This window comes from Schistocerca nitens, chromosome 5 (assembly GCF_023898315.1).
Source record: "Schistocerca nitens isolate TAMUIC-IGC-003100 chromosome 5, iqSchNite1.1, whole genome shotgun sequence".
In the NCBI taxonomy this organism is placed as follows: domain Eukaryota; kingdom Metazoa; phylum Arthropoda; class Insecta; order Orthoptera; family Acrididae; genus Schistocerca; species Schistocerca nitens.
The window spans coordinates 554,438,238-554,463,321 of NC_064618.1; the positions used below are offsets into that span (position 1 = coordinate 554,438,238).

Genomic DNA, 25,084 nt, shown 5'->3' on the forward strand with positions numbered 1-25,084 from the left:
CCACCATCACCACCGCTACAAAAAAGAAACCTTTTAATAAATGTATTTATATTTTTATCTACATAAGTTTCCAAATTTCTTTCGGAGAACAGAGTAGTCTGAAAACATCGAGTATCGAAAATGGCAAAGAATTCTTGAAGTTATAACCTACCGTTATGTTTAACACTGGATACCTTTAAGTTACTTGTTGAGGTCCTACACTTTTTAATGCGATAGCGGCTCGGCCTCCTAAAGAGAACATTCAATCCAGGAAAAGACGTACATTCACAGGGTGACAGTTTTTGTTTTCTCTAATACACACACAAAAAAAAAGTTTTTCATCACGCCAGTTCCGCCGGCCATGGTGGCCGAGCGGTTCTAGGCGCTACAGTCTGGAACCGCGCGACCGCTACGGCCGCAGGTACGAATCCTGCCTCGGGCATGGTTGTGTAATGTCCTTAGGTTAGTTAGGTTTAAGTGGTTCTAAGTTCTAGGGGACTGATGACCTCAGAAGTTAAGTCCCATAGTGCTCAGAGCCATTTGAACCAATCACCCCAGTTCCCAGAACTCCTGAAGATAGACGTTGACTGTGGATATTGTATCACAGACACAGTCCCTTTGACTGTTCAGAGATGTCACTAAACCCGGCCAAAGATGTAAACAACCATGCATGAGCAGCGCCTATTAGACGTAGGGGGTTCGACAGCTGATCAGTTCCAGTCATTTCATCGGGAAGGAGGTACACGCCTCGTGTTGTCTGTAGTTCTACCATGCCTAGACGGTCAATACCGCGGTTCTATAGCGTCCGCATTGTTACTTTGTGCCAGGAAGGGCTCTCAACTAGGGAAGTGTCCAAGCGTCTCGGAGTGAACCAAAGCGATGCTGTTCAGAGATGGAAGAGATACAGAGAGACAGGAACTGTCGATGACATGCCTCACTCAGGGCGCCCAAGGCTTACTACTACAGTGGATGACCGCTACCTACGGATTGTGCCTCGGAGGTTCCCTGACAGCAACGCCACCATATTGAAGAATGCTTTTCGTGCAGCCACAGGACGTTGTATTACGACTCAAACTGTGCACAATAGGCTGCATGATGCGCAACGTCCGTGGCGAGGTTCACCTTTGCAACCACGACACCATGCAGCGCGGTACAGATGGACCCAACAACATGCCGAATGGACGCTCAGGATTGTCATCACGTTCTCTTCACCGATGAGTGTCGCATATGCCTGCTGTTTTGGGGTGGCATTATGTGGGGCCGACGTACGCCGCTGGTGATCATGGAAGGCGACGTAACGGCTGTACGATACGTGAATGCCATCCTCCGACCGATAATGCAACCATAACGGCAGCATATTGGCGAGGCACTCGTCTTCATGGACGACAATTCGAGCCCCTATCGTGCATATCTTGTGAATGACATCCTTCAGGGTAACGACATCGCCGCCTAGAGCGGCCAATATGTTCTCCAGGCATGATCCCTATCGAACATGCCTGGAATAGATTGAAAAGGGCTGTTTATGCACGTCGTGACCCACCAACCACTCTGAGGGATCTACGCTGAATCGCCGTTGAGGAGTGGGACAATCTGGACCAACAGTGCCTTGATGAACTTGTGGATAGTATGCCATGACGAATACAGGCATGCATCAATGCAAGAGGGCGTGCTGCTGGGTATTAGAGGTACCAGTGTGTACAGCAATCTGAACCACCACCTCTGAAGGTCTCGCTGTATGGTGGTGCAACATGCAATTCGTGGTTTTCATGAGCAATAAAAAGGGAGGAAGTGATTTTTATGTTGATATCTGTTCCAATTTTCTTTACAGGTTCCGGAACTCTCGGAACCGAGGTGATGCAAAACTTTTTTTGGTGTGTGTAAATCAGCGCAAACTGATTAATAAATACTGCTGGAAAAAATGCAACATTCAAGGACTGGGTCCAGTGGCACCTGGGTATAAATATGCATACTGAGGGATTGTAGTGTTAGTGTTTCATTTTGACACGGTCATTAGCGATCATATGACACTCAGGAGGTCTATCTGTACACCCAGCGTTTTGACTCTGTAGGCAGTAACTGTTCTGAGTTTAGAGGCGAACAGTGTATGCAACACTGATTTTATGGTACAATCATGCCCCACCAATGACTACGTACTCCTGTTGACTAGCTGCAGTCATCGAAAGGGTGTCACGTTGCGTGTCTGCGGGAAGCTGGATGGACGTATCGATAGACTGATGCACGTGTTGGACACGATGTATCGATGGTGTGGTGCTGCTTTCAACAAAGGTCTGTGGAACTTCCACCGCACCTGTAGACCACTTCTGGGCGTCATGATCGATGCGTGTGCGAGCAGCGGTCACCTACCGAACATCATCCAGGGACGAAATCCGGGCACGTGTTGTGAGTGCTGTATAATCAGGGACCGTTAGCAAGCACCTGCTTGCACCAGGATCAAGGTCGCGTGTGCCTCTGGCCAGGTTGCTAATGTCACCATGACACCTCCAAGCATTGTTATTCTGGTGTCGAAAGAATTGACCGGAAAGTGGACTAGTGGTCTGTTGTCTTCAGTGATGAGAGTAGGTTCTGTCTGATACGGATGATGGACATACACGAGTATGGTGTAGACCTGGTGAAAAGCCTATTCCGGGTTGCATTCGCCCTTGACACGTATGTCCCATCCCACGCTTCATGTTGTGGGGAGCCATCCGTTACAACTCGCGCTCACATTTGGTGTTACTGCAGGGTAAAGTAGCCAGTGGCCGCCACACAGCATAAGCTGTTATCCTGGTGCTGCAATTATTTCTTCGACATGAAGATTATGTGTATTTTCAGCAGGATAATGCATGTACACATAGAACTGCTGCGACGCATCGTGTTCTTCGGGGTGTACAACAACTTCCCTGGCCAACAAGATCACTAGATATCTCGCAAATTAGAGTCGAATGGGGCACGATGATGCGGGAACTTACTCATTCTCCGGGTTCAGCACGAACCATTGCTGAAATGCAACAAGAGGCGCAAGATTCTTGGGGCAATCTATCGCAAGATGCCATTCGGCTCTTTATGATCGTTTGCATGCGAGAATATGCACCTGTCTTGCAACCAGAGGGGAGTACACAGTGTACTGATGCTACTGTTTGGGCATCCTTTATTGTGACGTTTGTTTCGCTTGGTCGGAATTTGTTACCATATACTTCTACAGTGATTAACTACCTCTCACCTCTCTTACCAATAAAATCACATTGTCCTCGAGGCCGTTGCATTTTTGCGGGAGTGTACAAGTAATTCCCATAATAATCAGTAGAGTAGATTAGCACCGGACTCGTATCTGGGAGGACAGCGTTTCAAAACCTGGTGTGGTCATCCAGATTTCGGTGTTCCCTGATCTCCCTAAATCGCTTAAGGCAAACACTGGGACGTGTCTGATAATTTTTGTTTTAAGGGCATTAGGCCATGGTCCAATGCATATTTATCTGCCCAACGTTGCGTCTTCCAATCCTGGAGACGTTATCAGAGGCATTGGAAGACGAAACATTAGGCAGATAAATATGCCTTGGACCATGGCCTAACGCCTGTGAAACAAAAATCACCAAAAACACAAGTGCCGATCTTGCCAGCCTGCTTTATATGATTATATGCTGGGATGGTTCCTTTTAAAGAATTCGATCGTAATTTTCCTTCCTTTCGTTTTTTCTTTTCATCTTTGGGTATCACATGCCGACAGCTGTCCTTGAGGGAGCAACTCATTGGCCTACAGAATCAGAGGAAAGCTATCTAGAAACAACGCGACGAACTTGAAACAGAGCACAATAGCAAAAGCTTCCAGAACCATTTTATAATACGAGTGTTTTGTGCTAATACGAATGTACTTTTTGTGTATGGAAGAATTGACGTACGTGTGGTATCCGACCTGTGAAGTCACAACCAGTGACGCTCAACGGGATGGCTGTATGAAAAATGCATTCACGTTCGCTGCCATCGGCCAACACGCCGAGTGTCAGCTTGCATTCACTTCACATGTCGGCTACCGTACGTGCATCAGTTCTCCCATACACAAAAATTACCTTTCTATTAGCACGAAACACTCGTATCACAAAATGATTCTGGAGACTTTTGCTATTGTGCTCTGTTTAGACTGCGTGTAAAACACACGGTCACAGTGTGTCTCTCGATACAGTCATCGGACGCATTTTCTCTGTTTGGGCAGATATTTGCAAGTTCGTTTTTGCAATGCAGAAATGGAGTCGGACCAAGCAGATACCGCTCGCGTTATGTTTCATGCGACGCCCGTTCTCAACGAAAAGCGTCGGTTTGTTTGCCGTTACAAACGAAATGATTTTTAGAGCGGAATTTTGTGTCTCAATTCGATACAGTCGTCTCAAATTAGTCTAGTGCAACATTTGGTTTAGCGATATGTGTTAACGGGGACAGTAAACCAGAAGGTTAACAGTAATTACTCCAGTAATTACTGAGAAGTGCTGCTGCATTGCGGTAGAAGTCAATGCGGACCACAGCGGCACACGACTCGCTGATTCGCTGCTGGGGTACTGATTACTCTTAGCGTTTTAATATTCCTCTTCATACATACCGACAAAACGAATATCGCATTAGACTAACAAACAGATGCTTGTCGCCGACACTGGGCTTTGCGTGAGAGATATGAGGAGCAGTGTTTGTTTGGCCTGTCTCTAGCTACACACTGCGAAAATGGAATTGCAAGTACCTCTCGAAAGACCAGAGAAAATGCCCCTGACAACTCTTGGTAGATACATCCGGTATAAGATTCGCTGTACAAATAGTTTTTTGTCTAGCTGGCGTTCATGGTTGCTGGAAATTAACTACACTGACCTAGTATTTTCGTGCCACATCGTGCATCTAATAGTCCATTACTGCGCAGGAACAGTTATGTTCCCTCCCTATAGGCTTAACTTGATAGCGACTTGTAACTAAGTTACTGAAAATTTGCAGGCAAAAATTCTATTGTAAGTGTTCGACGTTATTAAATGGTACAATCAATAACCTTACCTTCAATCAATCCAGAGAAGTGCTATTGTTTCCATGTCTTTCTTGCTTTTACAAATATGTACAGCTACAGTCACAACATAAAAGAAGGTAGAGACAGCCGATCTATTTGGATTCTCTGTACTAATGAAACTGCCAACAGCTGAGAAATAAATACAGAACAATGGTAATGTTAATGTACAGTTTATTTCTTTACCTCAAATCCTGAAGCAATCCATGAGATTTATTGGTAACATCATATAGTTTTTGTTTAGTTATAATTCACAACATTAGACAAAATACTGCTTATTCATTACAAAACTGTGGACTGTTTGACATTTTAACGTCTAATCGATGTCACAAGTGTATTTCACTGCTTTATGCTATATGCATTTGGCAGTATTATAAATCACAGGACACTTAAAATCCTCTACTATAAATAACGCAAAGTGGCGCAAGTGTAGGTTAGTCAGTGGGAGACTGGTACAAAACTCACTGCACTGAATTATGTGGCAGTACTGAGTTCATAGTAAACAAACAGTAAAGTAGTTTAATATAAAAATGTACATTAACTACATTTCTATTCTATGTCAACTAAACTTTTATAAAAAATGTTCGTTGTTTTTCCTCTAGCTTTCATTGTGTGATGGACACAGAGGACGCTAGTCAGTATGATAATAACACAAACTAGTAACATGATTTCTTCGAAAAATTCGAAGCAGAATCACAGATGACAGCACATATTTTATGAGATGGTCGGCTGCGTATTGCTATCAAATTAGCGTGCTACCGTATGACTCTTTAACGGATTAGTAAATTATGCAGATGACTGTTCCACGATCAGAGTAAAATTATGTAGCAGACATTTAGTGCTGCTCCGTAATGAGCTCGCACACGCACGAGACATTGGGCAGGGATATGTGCCACTCTGTATTCCCATTTCTGAGTGTTAAATATAAAATTAGAAAAAAAGCATATGCTACTTTCTGTAGATATGCTCTGCGCTGTTGCATGATGAAACAAAAGAGACGTGGAAGGAGATGGCATTTGCCGGAGACTGATTTTTCACTTTTTAAGAAGAATGCCGTGCAGGAACTTGTAACGTTAATATGGTGATAGAATGTTTCGAAAAGCAAATATCGCGAGTTAATCAAAATGGAGATCAGTTAAATATTCAAATGCAAGAAGCTTTGTTATAGAAACTTTTAATGACCGCATGTGTACAGGATGAAAAACGAACATAAAATAATGGAGCACCTAAATAATGGGATTCAGTTGGCATGTAACGATGTGAATCAGAAAAAGGAGACACTGCAATTAGACAAACGAAGAAACTAGTAGCTTACGGTCCATCTGAATGTGCTGCACATTCTGGAACGTAGCACTAGTTAAGAAACGTTCAGAGAATCAGGCAAAAATAAAAAGAAGTGTAAGAATTATGCGCAGAAAAATCGATCTCTACGACACTTTTCAATGCGCTGGTGATAAAGATGATGACAAGCGAATGTAAATGAATGGGGCGCACTACTGCAACGAAAAATGCGATCTGCTGAGATCATTGTATGAAGATGACGTGTAAGACAGAAACAATGATAACCGTGGATGCATGTAGGTAAAATGTAGAGAGAGTACCCTAGAAAGCTATTGTGCATAAGAAAATGATAACAACTGTGTTCGACGAAGCCTGCGTCATAAATGTGACATCTTAAGTCTAAGAAGAAAAATGTAAAAAAAAAACAGAATCACGAAAGGTGACTACAAGCGTCAAAAGTAACGTCGTATAACGATTAATGAGAAGTTCAATTCGTAACTGAATGTCTAAGAGTTGCCAGAGTATTGATGAACTAGTTGAAAGGTTGTCAGATAACGTAAACAAGCTGAAAAAATAAATTTATTCCGTACCGAGAAAGGTAGTTATCGTTTCCTGAACCATGTGCTTAGTGAATTGTTTAGTGTGGACACTATCGAACGTAACGGAGAATTCGTACTGAATATTCTGTTACACGTCCCAGATAGCAAAAATGAGATCATATACTTGTTTCCAAAGTATCAGTTAAGATGAAAGCGTCCGCATTATTTTTATATGTTTTTTCCGATGCTTCTCCGACTGGTGCTACAATTCAGCTAATGCAGTTACGTAATAGATTTGTAAGCACTGTTTGAGTATTGTCAGAACTAGTATAAAATAAGAGACAGGGAACAGTACAAAAGTGGAATCTCTTGAGCTGCGTTTAGTGGACGGCAGAGCAGGTGTCTAGCAGCAGCACGGCGTGCCGTCTGGGTTGGTGGGCGGGTTGGGCTTGCAGATCTTGGTGCGGCCGTTGGAGCCGTAGACGACGTTGCAGGAGAAGGTGAAGTAGCCGCACGTGGAGGACTTGGAGTAGTAGGTGTGGGTGTACTTGCCGCCGGAGGCCGCGGGCTGCCCCGCGCGCCCCCTGGAGGCGGCGCCGCCCCCGCCGCCGGCCGGCGCCAGCTGTCCCGCCACGCTGTTGGTGACGGTCACGAAGCTGTCCGGCACGGCGTCACCGGAGCGCACGCGGGGCCTCAGCACCCGCACCGTCTGCGTCTGCGACCGACCGCCCCCGGAGGCGGAGGCGCGCGTCGAGTCGCCCGCCTGCGACGTCGCGCCGGACCCGGAAGTGACGCGGCCTCTGAAGCCCGCCGGGATCACGTACCTGTTGGCAGGTGCACCGCTTACAGGGTGGTCGCGAACTCCTGCATCTACATCTATAGCTGTACCCTGCAAGCCACCTTAAAGCCGTCGGCACACGGACCGGGCATCCGAACGTTGAGCGTGCCGAGTTTCTGACATCATAGCGTGCAATAGTACGGTCGGGAGTCTTCCCGAAAGTGCAGAGCAATATCTGGCATGTCAGATATCCTGAGCGTGCGTCTGAGCGTTGACCAGTGAGATGGCACAACGCCACCTACGTCACACGCACGCCGCGTCCCTTCAGTACAGAGTTGTGAGGCGCCATATTGGCATTCATTTCAAGCCGATATGTATATATGCCGTTTCTGAGTACCAGTAAATTGAGAATCACCGGAAAACGCGTTGTTAACTATGTGATTCGTTCCAATAAAATAATGAGAAACATCATATTCGTGGCAAAAGAATTATAGTAACTTGCGTATTAAGAGCAACACACTGAAGATCCTCCCAAAACGCATTGCTCTTGGTACAATTTGTTATAACTAAATTTCAATTAGTAACATATCTACGGTCAAGGTTTTCAGCAAGGGATAACATACTATGATTAGGAGCAAGGGGTTTGTTGTTGGTTTAGAGTAAGCCGGCATGGCAACTCAGCATGTTCGGTCAGAGGGTTAGCTGCCCTCCGTAATAAAAAAACTGAGTTAATGGATCAACGACGAACTGACACGGGTGTCTTGCGACGTCCGCCTCGAGCAGATACAACGAACGAAACTGAACAAAATGAGATTACAAAAAAAAAAAAAAAAAAAAAAAAAAAAAAGTGATGAGCAGCGTCACTGTGCTGTATTGAAATGTTGATTGGGGCGGTGGTTCGCGTCTTGACTCTTCCAAATATTTTTCCTAACATTCACGTTTTTATTAGGTTCTGGTACTTTATCATTAGTTTAATATAAGTACAGGGCTATTACAAATGATTGAAGCGATTTCATAAATTCACTGTAGCTCCATTCATTGACATATGGTCACGACACACTACAGATACGCAGAAAAACTCATAAAGTTTTGTTCGGCTGAAGCCGCACTTCAGGTTTCTGCGGCCAGAGCGCTCGAGAGCGCAGTGAGACAAAATGGCGACAGGAGCCGAGAAAGCGTATGTCGTGCTTGAAATGCACTCACATCAGTCAGTCATAACAGTGCAACGACACTTCAGGACGAAGTTCAACAAAGATCCACCAACTGCTAACTCCAATCGGCGATGGTATGCGCAGTTTAAAGCTTCTGGATGCCTCTGTAAGGGGAAATCAACGGGTCGGTGTGCAGTGAGCGAAGAAACGGTTGAACGCGTGCGGGCAAGTTTCACGTGTAGCCCGCGGAAGTCGACGAATAAAGCAAGCAGGGAGCTAAACGTACCACAGCCGACTGTTTGGAAAATCTTACGGAAAAGGCTAAAGCAGAAGCCTTGCCGTTTACAATTGCTACAAGCCCTGACACCTGATGACAAAGTCAAATGCTTTGAATTTTCGGCGCGGTTGCAACAGCTCATGGAAGAGGATGCGTTCAGTGCGAAACTTGTTTTCAGTGATGAAGCAACATTTTTTCTTAATGGTGAAGTGAACAGACACAATGTGCCAATCTGGGAGGTAGAGAATCCTCACGCATTCGTGCAGCAAATTCGCAATTCGCCAAAAGTTAACGTGTTTTGTGCAATCTCACGGTTTAAAGTTTACGGCCCCTTTTTCTTCTGCGAAAAGAACGTTACAGGACACGTGTATCTGGACATGCTGGAAAATTGGCTCATGCCACAACTGGAGACCGACAGCGCCGACTTCATCTTTCAACAGGATGGTGCTCCACCGCACTTCCATCATGATGTTCGGCATTTCTTAAACAGGAGATTGGAAAACCGATGGATCGGTCGTGGTGGAGATCATGATCAGCAATTCATGTCATGGACTCCACGCTCTCCCGACTTAACCCCTTGCGATTTCTTTCTGTGGGGTTATGTGAAAGATTCAGTGATTAAACCTCCTCTACCAAGAAACGTGCCAGAACTGCGAGCTCGCATCAACGATGCTTTCGAACTCATTGATGGGGACATGCTGCGCCGAGTGTGGGAGGAACTCGATTATCGGCTTGATGTCTGCCGAATCACTAAAGGGGCACATGTCGAACATTTGTGAATGCCTAAAAAAACTTTTTGAGTTTTTGTATGTGTGTGCAAAGCATTGTGAAAATATCTCAAATAATAAAGTTATTGTAGAGCTGTGAAATCGCTTCAATCATTTGTAATAACCCTGTATATACTACAATATTTGATGTTATGTAAATATAAGTTCACCTTTTTTTGAGGGGTGACTTTGTTCGATTGGCTTAATCTACAGGACGGCTTGCGCTACTTGTATAAAGATATTTTGCTTCTTTTTCTTTTTGGCTTCGTAATTCACATACTGCTACTGGGTAGGAACAGTGATCAATCAAGACTGACTTTGAGGTTTTACTAAAATGTGGGAATGATGAAATGATGTTTATCTTATGCAGAGAAGTATTCCAAATTTGTACGGCACTGTTTGAATGTAACTTTTATAAGCCTGTGTCCTTACTGACTGGACATGGTACTTTCCTTTTCGTGGAGGATGGAGGAAATGTGCGTTTTAATAGAGCTAACGTGGGAATTTTACTCGCGCCCGTTGAGTAAACAGTGTGATTTACGAACTAGAAACATCCCTCAACTGCCGCTGGAGTGCGTTGCAATCGCGTATACCACGTTGGGGACCACGTACCGTATGCACAAGTCGCATCGTTCCTGAGCCTTTAGCAGCACGTTGAACTTGGCACACTCAACATTAACGTTCGACAGCAGGGTCCGTGTGCCGACGGCTTCAGGAATGAGGCGACTTGTGCATACGGTACATGGGCCCCAACGTGGTATACGCGATCGCAACGCACTCCAGCGGCGGTTGAGGAATGTTTCTAGTTCGTAAACCACACTGTTTACTCAACGGACGCGCATAAAATTCCCACGTTAGCTCTATTAAAACGCACATTCCCTCCATCCTCCACGAAAAGGAAAGTACCACGTCCAATCAGTAAGGACACAGGCTTATAAAAGTTACATTCAAACAGTGCGGTACAAATTTGGAATACTTCTCTGCATAAGATAAACATTATTTCATCATTCCCACATTTTAGTAAAACCCCAAGCTCAGTCTTACTTGATTACTGTTCCTACCCAGTAGCAGAATCTTTGCAACGCATGAATTACGAAGCGTAAAAGAAAAAGGAGCAAAATAGCTTTACACAAGTAGCGCAAGGCGTCCTGTAGATCAAGCCAATCGAACAAAGTCACCCCTCAAAAAAAGGTGAATTTGTATTTACATAACATCAAATATTATAGTCTATACTTATATTAAACTAATAATAAAGTATCAGAACCTAATAAAAACGCGAATGTTATGAAAAAAAATTGGTTGTGCCAGGACGCGAACCACTGACCCAACAAAAAAAATCTTTCAAGGACAGTAACGTTATTCATTACGCTAAACCAAAACTACACCTTTTGTTCCAAATCATACAATCTTACCACTTGCTAAAAACCTTAATCGTAGATATGCTACTAACTGAAATTTAATTATAACAAATTGCACCAGGAACAATGTGTTTTGGGTGGATCTTCAGTGTGTTGCTGCCTTCAAATAGCCTACTCTCATTACATGCAAGTTACAATAATTCTTTTGCCAAGAATATGATGTTTCTCGTTATTTTATTGGAACGAATCACACAGTTAACAACGGGTTTTGCCGTGATTCCCATTTTTCTGGAGCTCGGAACGGTATATATACATATAGCTTGAAATGAATGCCAATATGGCACCTCACAACTCTGTACTGAAGGGAGACGGCGTGCGTGTGACGTATGTGGCGTTGCGCCATCTCATTGGTCAACGCTCAGACGCACGCTCAGAATATCTGATATGCCAGATACTGCTCTGCACGTTCGGAAAGACTCCCGAACGTGCTATTCCACGCCATGACGTCAGAAACTCGGCACGCTCAACGTTCGGATGGACGGTCCGTGTGTCGATGGCTTTACGGTGTGTGGCGATGGGTACTCTGTGTATCATTGTCGCTCCTCCGATTTTCTGTTCCAGACACGAATACTTCGCGCTATATTGAACCGGCTAATACCGCTCGTTTGGTGACATTAGTAGCACACGACACTCGAAGTATTGGACCTTGTGGTATTCTAAGTTTAGGACTTCACGATACAGAAGACATTTTTTCTGGAAATATACTAATTCTTTGTTTTTTTTTCTTCCTCCTAACAGATTATCTTGTCTACGTAAAAACGTAAAAACACCTTTTAATTAAAATGTTAACTAAAACATTTGCTCATTTATGTCTTATCTTTAAATGTCAACTACATCAATAATCACTATCGATAATGTTACTTATTTCACATTTAAAATTGAAGAAGTGACATAAAAATTGAAATATAACATATACTTCGAAAACTTTTGTAAATGTAAGTTCGAAAATCATTGTATCGCGTTATTATCTTTGAACTTGCGTCTAACGCAGCATTTGTGTACCCGCGTGGAGAAACGCATGGCCCATTCTGTTGTTTGTTGGGATTAAGGGTGGGTGTATCGAGTTTCTTGTTCATTTGTGTTGTTATTAACGAATGTGCTTATACCAACTAGCTGATGGTAACAGAAGAATCAAATGAAATTTAAAAACGCAACTTACATCTGAAACAATTTTTTGTGTGATTGGTTGGTTGGTTTGGCGCAGAGGACCAAACAGCGAGGTCATTGGTCCCATCGGATGATCGAAGAATGGGGAAGGAAACCGGCCGTGCCCTTTCAAAGGAACCATCCCGGCATGTGCCTGAGGCGATTTAGGGAAATCATTGAAAATCTAAATCAGAATGGCCGGACGCGAGTCTGAACCGTCGTCCTCCCGAATGCGAGTACAGTGTGCTAACCACTGCGCCACTTCGATCGTTTTTCTTGTGTGATTAGCAATGCACAAGAACGCAAATACCCATCATTTTTTGCAACCGAGCTAGAATTAACATGCTCGTAGACAAAACGAAGCCAACATACCACATGAAGATGATTTACAAGCTTCGACCAGAAACAAGCAAAGTTAAACTGATTCTTTACTGTACAAATAGAATTACTGTGGTAAACATTCGTATACTACTAGGTTTTGCACGAATGTATTTAACCAAAAACTCGCTGTAACGGCGAATGTTGAAATATCGTGAATCTGACTAAATTTCACCCATTAGTGACAAACGAAATAACGACAGGAAAAGGACCCGGTAAGAGCGGGAAGAACGATTGCCGGCAAAGCCGTCGGCACACTGGACGAGTTAGTTAATTTTGACGTGGCGCTCTACGAGTTTTGTGACTTCACTTCCTGCTTTATTTCGTTGAGAAGCCATTTTGTCACGTGAAACACATAAGGAGTTCTGCGATATTTCGGCAACGTGTCACATAAAGTAGAACCAATAGGAAGCAAAAACGTTCCCTCCGCCACAAGCAGAAAGCAAGACGCCATATTGTATTTGTCGTAGGGGGAAGCAGTATATTTGTTGACTTTTCTAGGAATGTACGCTCTCAGAATCTTAACAATAAACAACAACGTGATGCAGAACATCTCTCTTGCAGTGTCTGCCACTGCAATTTGTTGCTCATTTCTGTAACTGTTTCGTACTTGCTAAGTGAACTTGAAACGAAATTCGCTGCTCTTCTTTAGATCTTCTCTGCATCTTCCGTCCGGCCTGCCTGTTAACGATGCCACGCTGATGGGCAACATTCAAGTATCGGTCGAACGACTTTTTTTGTAAGCTACACCCTTTTTGCTGATGGACTACATTTCCTGAGAATTCTTCCACTGAATGTCAGTCTGCCATCTGCCTTACTCGCGATTAATTTGTTTCAGATCGCTCTTTACGAAGACTTCTAGATCTTTGTAGAAGTAACTGCTTCCAGCGATTGTTCTGCAATTGTGTACCCATACAATGGGTATTCTCAGTACGTTATGTTTCTTTATGTTGAGGGTCAATTGCCACATGCTGCACCGAGTGTCGACTCTCTGCTTGCCTTCCTGCATTTCGCTACAATTTTCTAGAGTTGTCGTTTCTCTGTATAAAACAGCGTCATCTGCGAAAAGGCTCATGGAAGTTACGACATTTTCTGCTGGGTCATTTATACATGTTATGAAAAGTAATAGTCCTGTAACACTTCCCCTGGGGTACGCCCGTAGTTACTTTTAAGACTGAAGACTTCTCTCCGTTCAAAGCGACACGGTAGTTTTATTTGCTAGAAACTCTTCAGTCCAGTCACGCAGTTGTTCGTGGTCATATATTCCACACGCTTGTATTTTATTCATTAGGCAACAGTGCAGAACTATATCGTATGGGTGTGTTGGACTCAACCACGTGCTGCCAAACTCATAATATTAAACAAATTTGTAAGAATCAGTGTAACAAAACAAGCTGGAGAGTATAAACTTTCCAATGTGGTAAGGCTCCCATGCTACAAAATGATATGTCCTACTACTCACATACGCTGCGGTCGCGAAACCCATGGGATAGCGATATGCACATATACAAATGGCGGTAGTATCGCCAACACAAGGTATAAAAAGGGCAGTGCATTGGCGGTGCTTTCATTTGTACTCAGATAATACGTGTGAAAAAGTTTCTGATGTGATTATGACGGCACGACGGCAATCAACAGACTTTGAACAAGGAATGATAGTTGGAGCTAGACGCAAGGGTAATTACATTTCGGAAATCGTTGGGGAATTCAATATTCAGAAAATCACGGTGTCTAGAATGTGTCGATAATACCAAATTGTAGACATTACCTCTCACCACGGACAACACAGCAGCTGATGGCCTTCACTTAACGACCGAGAGAGCGGCATTTCCGTAGAGTTGTCGGTGCTAACAGACAAGAAACACTGCGTGGAATGACCTCAGAAATCAATGTGGGATGTACGACGAACGTACCTGTTACGACAGTGCGGCGAAATTTGGCGTTAATGCGCTACGGCAGCAGACGACCGACGCGGGTGCCTTTGCTAACAGCACAAAATCGGCGGTAGCTCGTCTCCTGGATTCGTGACCATATCGGTTGGACTCAAGACGACTGGAAAACGGTGGCCTAGTCAGATGGGTCCCAATTTCAGTTGGTAACAGCTGATATCACAGACCCCACGAAACCGTGGACCAAGTTTTCAACAAGGCACTGTGCAAGCTGGTGGTGGCTCCATAATAGTCTGGGCTGCTGTATTTACATGGAACTGACTGGGTCCTCTCGTCCATCTGAAGCCTCCATTGAGTAGAAATGGTTATGTTCGGCTACTTGGAGACCATTTGCAACCATTCATGGGGTTCGTACTCCCAAACAACGATGGAATTTTTATACATGCCAACGCGACGTGTCACCAGGCCACAAGCAATTCGCGACTGGTTTGAAGAACATTCTGTAGAGTTCGAGTGAATGCTTTGGCCACCCATCAACATTTATTGGACATAATCGAGAGGTCAGTTGGTGCACAAAATCCTGCACCGGTAACACTATCGCAGCTGTGGACGGCTATAGAGGCAGCATAGGTCAATATTTCTGCAGGGGACTTCCAACGACTTCTTGAGTCCATGCCAGGTCAAGCTGCTGCACTACGCCAGGCAAAAGGAGGCCCGAAAGGATATTAGGAGGATCCCATGACTTTTGTCACCTCAGTGTAAGTCGCTGATGACAGTTTTTTCGCCCGAGGTAGGGATTGTGTCTACCCTGCGTAAACTCTGATTTACGGTGAGATGTCACACAACTGTCATAGGTCGCTGACAAACTGACTGGGATGGTGTTTCCTCTGAGAAGCTTAAAGTATCTGTTGTCACAGGCTGGGCCAAGGGTTCTACCAAAATCTGCTTGGAACTGGATCTGCAGACAAAGAGTTTGCGGCACAATGACGAGCGCCCCAGCTGACGTCACAACTGAAGGATCAGATGAGATTCCGTCTGACAACAGGACTTGACTGCAAGCAGAGGTTTACGGGAGCTTACCGAATATCGGACCAAAATTGTGACTTGATTCAAGGCTTCCTCGCAGACAGAACTCATCCAGTCGCTCATAACGGAACAAAATCGATCGACCTAAATGTAATTTTCGGAGTACCATAGAAATGTGATAGGACCGTTACTGTTTACAATGTTGTAAATGATTCAGCAGAAAGCGTCGGAAGCTCTTCAAGACTTTTCGCAGATGATGTAGCTGTCTGTAAGAGAGTAGCAACGCCAGAAGACAGTAACAGACGATTGATGAATGGTGCAGAATCTGGCAGTTGCCTCTGAACATAAATAAATGTAACATTTGCGCATGGATAAGGAAACTACACTATTGTAGACAAACTGCTGAAAATAGTAATCACCGTAAAAGATCTAGGAGTAATTATCCAGAGCGACCTTAAGTTGAATGACCATACAAAATAAGTAGCAGGAAAAGCAGTGCCAGACTGAGATTCATTGGAAGAATTTTAAGGAAGAGTAACTCATCCACGAGGGAGGTGGATTAAAAAGCGTTTGTTCGACCTGTTCTTGGGTATTGTTCGTCAGTCTGGGACTCTTACCAGGTAGGTCTGGTGGAAGAGAAGATCCAACGAAAAATAGCGCGTCTCGTCAAGGGATCGTTTGGTCGGCGCGAGAGGCTTACAGAAATGCTCAACAAATTCCATTGGGTGCCGCTACAAGAGAGGCATTGTGGACCACGGAAAAGTTTACTATTGAAATTTCGAGAGAATACGTTCTGGGAAGAGCCGGGCAAAATATTACTTCCTCCACACATACATCTCGTCCTACTAGCACGATGAGAAAATTCGAGAAATTAAGAGCTGGTAGAGTGGAACAGAGAAGGGGGTATCAGTTAGCGGGACCAGCCACACATCGTCAGATGGCTTGCGGAGTGTTGATGTAGATGTAGATGTACGAAGTTGTCATCGAGACAACAGCTGAGAGAGGAGGAGAAACCCGATGAACCATCACCCAAAAGAGAGTGGGCAATATTTTAAAACCTCAGCTGTGTCTGAATGCAGAACAAAACCCTGCACAGCAATCAAAAGGAAGAGGACTAATTTGAACTTGATATTTTGGACTCGAAAAGTTCCTTTGTGCTTGTATCACCCTGGCTACTAAATGAGTTTCATGGCTTTCACCAGTCTCTCAACGACACTGTGGTTTTCAATGCTCATCATAACGCGCTCTGTTGTACGAAAGAGGAGTCTTTCATTCACAGAAACGGAGCTACAGGGAGTTGTGTAGTGAATACCGACGACCCGGCGTTGTCTACAATGACTGCCAGATGATATTCGCTTTGCAGTTTCTTTCAAACCATCAAGACTGGAAGATGTAATTCTCTTATACAACATGCTCCATCCTTCAGACCTATGCCAAATGCCTTCAGACAGAGTTCTCAGCTGACCAGCCAAATTCGTCATTAACTTTTAGTATCTAGTAAATTATGTCATCTATTTTCTTTTGATGGCTAAATGCAATTTCAGTGATATGACGTTTTTAGTTTCTGGAACAGACATTACACTAATTGAAAATGTTTCCTCCAAGATAACAATTATTTCCAGAACATCGAATAAAATTATGTTAACTGTTTTACAAACAAATGGCGCCTAGTACTTCCATCATATCCACTATTTTTATATAAATAAATTCACAAGGTCGTGGGCTCTATATTTTTGTTTTTGCTTAATTGGATGGTCTTATCCAGCAGAAAATATGCGAAACTATTTGGAATGTTGGGTGAATCGTGGCAAACAACATCTCCACAATTTTGTTCCCGTACGGGATCTAATCACCAACGAGTGACTGCAGCTGAATATGACAATTTGTGGACTGTATTTCTCGCCGAACTGAAGCCATTATCAAGGCAAGACGTGGTGTTTTACGTTATTAGCGCGATACCTCCTCGTGATGCCTAATTTTTTCTTTGCTATGAGTACACTGTGTCAAGAGTGCGACCAGAATACCAACTTCCAGACATTACCCATCATCACAACAGCACAGTGGCCGACGCCTTTCACCTAACGACTGAGGGCGATTGCGTAGAGTTGTCAGTGTTAACGTACGAGCAACACTGCGCGATATACCCGCAGAAATCAATGTGGGACCTACGACGAGCGTATCTGCTAGGGCAGTGCGGCGAAATGTGGCGTTAATAAGCTATGGAAGCAGGCGAGGGCCTTGGCTAGCAGCACATCGCCGCAGCGCCTCTCCTGGGCTCGTTACCACATCGGTTGGACCCCGGACGACTGGAAAACCGTGGCCTGGTCAGATGAGTGCCGATTTCAGTTGGTAAGAGCTGATGGTAGGCGTAGGGTGCGGCGCAGATCCCAAGCAGCCACGAACCCAAGTTCTCGACAAGGCACTGTGCAAGCTGGTGGTGGCACCATACTGGTGTGGGCTGTGTTTACATTAAACGAATAGGTGCTCCGGTTCAACTGAATCCATCACTCACTAGAAATGGCTCTGTTCGACTACTTAAAGACCATCTGCAGCCATTCGTAGACTCCATGTTCCCAAACAAAGACGGAATTTTTACGGATGACAATGCGCCGTGTCAACGGGCCACAATTTTCCGTAATTGGTTTGAAGAACTGGAAAATTTGACCGTATGATTTAGCCATCCAGATCGTCCGACATGAATCCCATCCAACATTTGTGGGGCGTAATTGAGACGCCAGTTGGTACACAAAATCCAGCGCCGGCAACACTACAGTGACAGTATAGCTCAATATTTCTGCAGGGGACTTCCGACGACTTGTCGAAGCCGTGCCACGTCTAGCTGCTGCACTATGCCGCGGGATGGTTTCCTCGACCTTTATCACGTCAGTGTATGTTGGACAGAATAAAGGCTTACCCTGGAGAGCCAGGCACGCTCTGTCCCGGCTGCAGCAGCACCTCCTTGCCCGACGACGACGAGGACGACGACGAGGAGGAGGAGTCCTGCCTGACGAGCACAGTCTTGCCGCCGGTGCCCGCGACGTAGATGCCCTGCGCCTGGCTGGGCGCGCCGCCCCTGCCACCCGCCGACACGACGGAGCCGCCGCCGCCGCTACCTCCCAGGTGGACGTTCTGCGTCTGGCCGCCGGGCGGCGCCTGCACGCGTCGGCTGCCGCTGCCCGCCGTCACCGTGCCGTGCGGGCCCGCCGACAGCGTGCGCTGGCCGCCGCCGCCGCCGGCGCCGTCTCCGTTGCGGAACAGGTGCCGCGAGGGCGCCGACGGCCCCGACGCCACGTCCTCGTCCTCGTAGTCGCCGGAGCCGTCGTAGTCGCTACCCTCCCCGGCCCCCGACTCGGGGAAGCCGCCGCCGGAAGGGGGCATCGACTGGCCGCCGCCAGACGGAGGTACGGCGTGTCCACCGCCCGAAGGAGGCACGGCGTGCCCGCTGCCGGAAGGAGGCATTGCGTGTCCGCTGCCCGAAGGAGGCATTGCGTGCCCGCTGCCCGAAGGAGGCATTGCGTGCCCGCTGCCCGAAGGAGGCATTGCGTGTCCGCTACCAGATGGAGGCAGGGCGTGGCTCCCACCAGTGCCGGAGGGCCCCGAGTAGCCACCGCGGCCGGAAGGAGGCATGTACGAAGAGTCGGCCCCCGACGGCGCAGAGGTCCCGAAGCGGTAGCCGCCACCGCCGCCGCCCCCAGTAGTCCCCACCGTGTGTCCCCCGGCACCCCTCATACCGCTCGTGTCGAGGTGCGCCCCGCCAGCGTGCCTGCCGTTTCCCGCACCCATCCCGGCGCCACTTCCGCGCCCATTACTGGTCGGCATTCCCAGACCACTGCCGATACCGCCTCCGCCGCCTCCAACTCCTCCACTGCCCCCACCCATTCCGCCTCCAACTCCTCCACTGCCTCCACCCATGCCGCCTCCGTTGAAGCCGCTGCCACCCATGCCACCTCCACCTGTGGCACCTCCGCTCAAGCCACTACCGCCTCCACCCATCGCGCCTCCAGTCGAGCCAGTGCCGCCTCCGCCTCCGCCGCCGCCGCCGCCGCCGCCGCCGGCTAGTGCTCCGCTCCCGGCGTCACTATCCGCCGCTGCCCCTCCGAAAGGCAGCTGTCCACCGCCGATGGCGCTGCCGAATGGCCTCCAGCGCTGCTCCTCGGGCGCGACGCCTCCGCCTCCGCCTACAGCCCCGCCCCCGCCACCGGCGCCGGCGACCGCCGCCCCCTGCCCTGCACTGGATCCTGCTTGCGCGGCTCCAGAGTAGCTCAGTCCCTGGCGGAACGAGCCCTGCACCTGCACATCACATAGGGCGTAAGCTGTGGAAACTGAATAACGATCAGTATTACAAGTATAGCCGGCCGAAGTGGCCGTGCGGTTCTAGCCGCTGCAGTCTGGAACCGCGAGACCGCTACGGTCGCAGGTTCGAATCCTGCCTCGGGCATGGATGTGTGTGCTGTCCATAGGTTAGTTAGGTTTAACTAGTTCTAAGTTCTAGGGGACTAAAGACCTCAGATGTTGAGTCCCATAGTGCTCAGAGCCATTACAAGTATATGAATGCGTGGTGCCTGCCATTTCGGACACCACGTATACATACAGTGTGTTTGAAAAAGAACTCCTTAGCTTTAATGTGTCCTAGAATCTGTGCAAAGTGGCATACACTATTCCAGTTCGTAATGTTTGATTCATTTACTCTCCAAGTTTGGCTCCTCTGCAGTTGGCAGGTCCGCTTGACTTTGAGACGGTACCAGTGCTGCTTTCTTCATCTGTTCCTTCAGTTCAGTCCAGGCGTACGTGCAGTGCAGTGCAGAGCATCTCAGCAACAATGTGTACTCCGCAACGGAAAGTACAGTGTGTTATTTGGCTTGTGAAAACTGAGTCAGTTATGACAGTTCGAAAATGGTTCTGAGCACTATGGGACTTAACATCTGAGGTCATCAGTCCCCTAGAACTTAGAACTACTTAAACCTAACTAACCTAAGGACATCACACACATCCATGCCCGAGGCAGGATTCGAACCTGCGACCGTAGCGGTCACGCGGTTCCAGACTGACGCGCCGAGAACCGCACGGCCACACCGGCCGGCGCCAGACGTAGTCTACAATTAGGAGTGCGTAAGGTACTCTGTGTGATGTTGTGCGTAAAAGACTTTAGTAGTGCGCCTATAAATTGCAACTGTTACATGAAATAGAACCTACTGATAAAATAAAAAAAAGTTATGACTTTGCTGTTGACTTTCTGCACAGAATTGATGACGATGTCATTTTTTTAAAAAGATTCTTTTCAGATGAGGCTACATTGCATGTCAGTGGAACAGTTAATCGTCATAACTGCAGAATTTGTGGGGCAGAGCATCCACATGATGTTATTCAGCATCAACCCCACTGAACTTTTTCTTTTGGGGCCACATAAAAAAATGTTGTGTGCAGTTAAAAGTTCAGAGACATCAATCATTTACGAGAAAGAATCGTCGTAGCGGTTGGAATAGTTACACATGAAATGTTGGTGAATACGTGGCGTGAAGTGGAATGTCGTCTCGACGTGTGCAGGGCAACAAATGGAGCCCACGTTGAAGTCTACTAACATTAAACAAAACTTGAAGGAATTCTCTTTCATGATATGTACTCATTGATGTAATTTTTCATTAATTTCCCCGTTAAATTTATACTTGAAACTAGGGAGTTGTTTTTCAAACACCCTGCATAATTGACTCGATACGATGGGCAGTGAATCCACAATCTTCAGTTTGGGTGCACATTGAAGTTCAACCTCCAGCGGTAATCTAAAATTAGCGACCACAGAGGACACAGGCAGGGACTGAGGATGGGTGGCGCTGGGCGGGAATGTGGGCCAACAGGGGAACTTGCCGAGATAGTCCGCGCATTTGCCACAAACACGGTGTTTGGGCGGTGCAGTGGTTAACGCAACTGCCTAGTAAGTAGGAAATCCTGGGTTTGAGTCCCAGTCTGGCACACATCTTCACTCGTCACCGCTGATTTCACATTAAATCTCCATGAAGCTGATATCATTAGTTCCTTTCTTTTCCTTTCCTTTCCCTTCCTTTCCTTTCCTTTCCTTTCCTTTCCTTTCCTTTCCCTTCCCTTCCCTTCGTTTCCATTCCTTTCCTTTCTGCCCCCCCCCCTCCATCTTCCATTTATATAATATTATAAGTCCATTGTACGGAACCACCGTCGCTGCAAATTTACTGAGGGAAGTGAAATGGCCTGACTGACCGTGGGAGTATTGCGTGTAATTGCTCGTCGAGCCGGCAGAAGACTCGGAAGATACTGGTCTTCGTTCCATACGTATATTGTGGCAATTTTGTGACTCAACCACATTTTTGTTGTGTTTTGGCTGGCTCTTTCCTCCCTCACGCACGTAATAAGGGGCTTCACCATTCGCTGCCTTCCGTCAAACATTTTTAAAGCTTCCCTCGTTTGCCATATAAGAATGTGTCACTTACGAGATTTTCTGCAGATCTTTTAATTTAGGCATAGGTAATAATGACTTTGACCCGGTGTTTATTGCTATTGTTTAAACTACTTTTATCTCTCTTGAGACACAACCGAGTTGTTAAATTCGCTGACATGTATGCCATTGGATTTTTAGACGTTGATGGTGTCATATGCAGTTTTATTAGAAATGTTAACTAAAGGCTTTTAATGTGGTTTACGCTGGCACAGTGACAGATCCGTAGAAGGGTTGATTTTTTTTCGTTTTAGACACGAAATTCACATCTTTGAAAAAGTTTCAATGTCATTTGATGGTAATGCTAAATGTAATTCATATTTTAACGTTTTTTGTGCTCACTACTGATGTACGATGTCTATTCAAAAAATTCTAGAATGGTGTGTTGGAGCGAAATGCAGTTGGCATGCCTGACCACATCTGTGTTTAATGTGTAACTGCCGGAAGTTTCATTGTTGTATATCTGTTAGGTATTGTTCAGTGTTGTACTGAGTATAAAATTGTATCACACAGTTTGCGAATTTCGAGATGGCAGAGTAAGACGAGCAACGCGTCTGCATTAAATTTTGCGTGAACCTCAAGAAAACCTTTACAGAGACACACCAAATGATGCAGGAAGCTTCCAGGTGGAAGTTACAGATGACCCTCGTTCAGGATGTTCAAAAATGGTTTAAATGGCTCTGAGCACTATGGGACTTAACATCTGAGGTCATCAGTCCCCTAGAACTTAGAACTACTTAAACCTAACTAACCTAAGGACATCACACACACCCATGCCCGAAGCAGTATTTGAACCTGCGACTGTAGCAGTCGCGCGTTTCTGGACTGAAGCACCTAGAACCGCTCGGCCACCGCGGCCGGTGTTCAGGATGTCCTTCAGCGTCTACCGACGACGTCCATGTCAGGGACGTCAACGAAAGTGTGCGTGCCAGTTGGAGACTGGCTCTCCGAGGGATTTCACAAGAATGTAACATTTCAGTTGGATCATGTCATGAAATTCTGACACTGCATATTGGAATGCATCGTGTTGCCGCCAAGTTCGTCCCACGACTCATGAGTCAAGACCAGAAAGAAGATCTTTTGGATCGCGCAAATGAGAAAGAGATATTCCTTAAGAGAATCATAACTGGTGATGACTGGGTGTTGTGTGCTGTCCTTAGGTTAGTTAGGTTTAAGTAGTTCTAAGTTCTAGGGGACTAATGACCATAGATGTTAAGTCCCATAGTGCTCAGAGCCATTTTTTGAACTGGTGATGAGAAGTGGGTCTGCGGTTATGATGTTGAGACTTAAGTTCATTCTTCACAATGGGTCGAGAAAGGTTCTCCAGGTCCAAAAAAAGCTCGCCAAGTCAGGTCAAATGACAAAGTCATGATGATAGGTTTTTTTTCTTTTTTTACAGTGAAGGGGTAGTTGATTATGGATTCGTGCCACAGGGACAAACTGTTAATCTATGGTACTATCGGGGCGTTTTGCGACGTCTGCGAGAAAATATGAGAAGGAACGATCTGAAATGTAGCGGGACATTTCACGGCTCTTATATCACAATAACGCACCTTCACATTTATCCCTATTGGCATGTGACTATTGCACAAAAAAAAGAAATGACTGTGCTGCTTCATTTTCCGTACTCTCCAGACCTGGCCCCCAGTGGACTTCTTGTGAAAACACCGTCGAAAGTACGAAGATTTGGGACGATAGACGAGGTAAAAGCAAACTCGCAGACGGCGCTTCGCGCGATCCTTCAAGGGGCGTACCAAGACTGCTTCCGGTAGTGGAAACGGCGCTGGGAGCATGTATCAATTGTTGAGGAATATTTCGAAGAAGACCATGCACAATAAGTAAAAAGCAAGCGTAGAAAAAGTTTCTGGACGAAGTTCCGGGATTTTTTCAATAGACCTCATATATAAAAGTTGTGTCCCTTTCCACCATTTTGATAAGTAACCTTTATTGGGGATATCATTAGATGGTGCTTCTTTCTGGTAGTAATGTGCAGAAGATATAACTTGAGAACACAGATTTTCACTCTGACGGAGGTGTGTAAAAAGTTTTATGTACATTTCTGACATTATTTTTCCAGTCTTGAAGCTATTGTATCTGTTGTCATTTGTTTCCTACCATGTGGCTTGTATAAATTGCCAAGGGGGTGAAATTAGCTAATGGTGGAAAAGCATGAAATAAAGTGTTTATTTCAAAAATGAAAACGGTCTACACGGGAAGTGGCTTTCCTCAACAGATCACTGTTACGTTGATCATACAATGTAGTACGACATCATATCTACAGTGCGATATTACAGATATTACGAATTACGATGCAAATGAGTTCCAAAAGAAATCCCTTGGAATTCGATTACTCAATAAATAGTACAATTCTCAAGGCGGTCAATTCAACTAAGTACCTGGGTGTTAAAATTACGAAAAACTTCTGTTGGAAAGACCACATAGATAATATTGTGGGGAAGGCGAGCCAAAGGTTGCGTTTCATTGGCAGGACACTTAGAAGATGCAACAAGTCCACTAAAGAGACAGCTTACACTACACTCGTTCGTCCTCTGTTAGAATATTGCTGCGCGGTGTGGGATCCTTACCAGGTGGGATTGACGGAGGACATCGAAAGGGTGCAAAAAAGGGTAGCTCATTTTGTATTATCACGTAAAGGGGAGAGAGTGTGGCAGATATGATATGCGAATTGGGATGGAAGTCATTACAGCAAAGACGTTTTTCGTCGCGGTGAGATCTATTTACGAAATTTCAGTCACCAACTTTCTCTTCCGAATGCGAAAATATTTTGTTGAGCCCAACCTACATAGGTAGGAATGATCATCAAAATAAAATAAGAGAAATCAGAGCTCGAACAGAAAGGTTTAGGTGTTCGTTTTTCCCGCGCGCTGTTCGGGAGTGGAATGGTAGAGAGATAGTATGATTGTGGTTCGATGAATCCTCTGCCAAGCACTTAAATGTGA

General features: G+C 45.7%; 1 protein-coding gene across 4 annotated transcripts in view; it reads right to left on the reverse strand.

The window, feature by feature from the left end:
* Positions 1 to 5,168: 5,168 nt before the first annotated feature.
* Positions 5,169 to 25,084, reverse strand: part of LOC126260836 (collagen alpha-1(III) chain-like) — a 224,543-nt gene continuing 204,627 nt past the window's right edge. For all 4 annotated transcript variants that reach the window (XM_049958236.1, XM_049958235.1, XM_049958234.1 and 1 more), the window contains 2 exons: positions 18,576 to 19,951; positions 5,169 to 7,655 (listed from right to left, as the gene is read on the reverse strand). In XM_049958236.1, the coding sequence (XP_049814193.1) occupies positions 7,235 to 7,655; positions 18,576 to 19,951 (1,797 nt within the window). In that variant the 3' untranslated portion in view covers positions 5,169 to 7,234. The remainder of the gene's footprint in view (positions 7,656 to 18,575; positions 19,952 to 25,084) is intronic.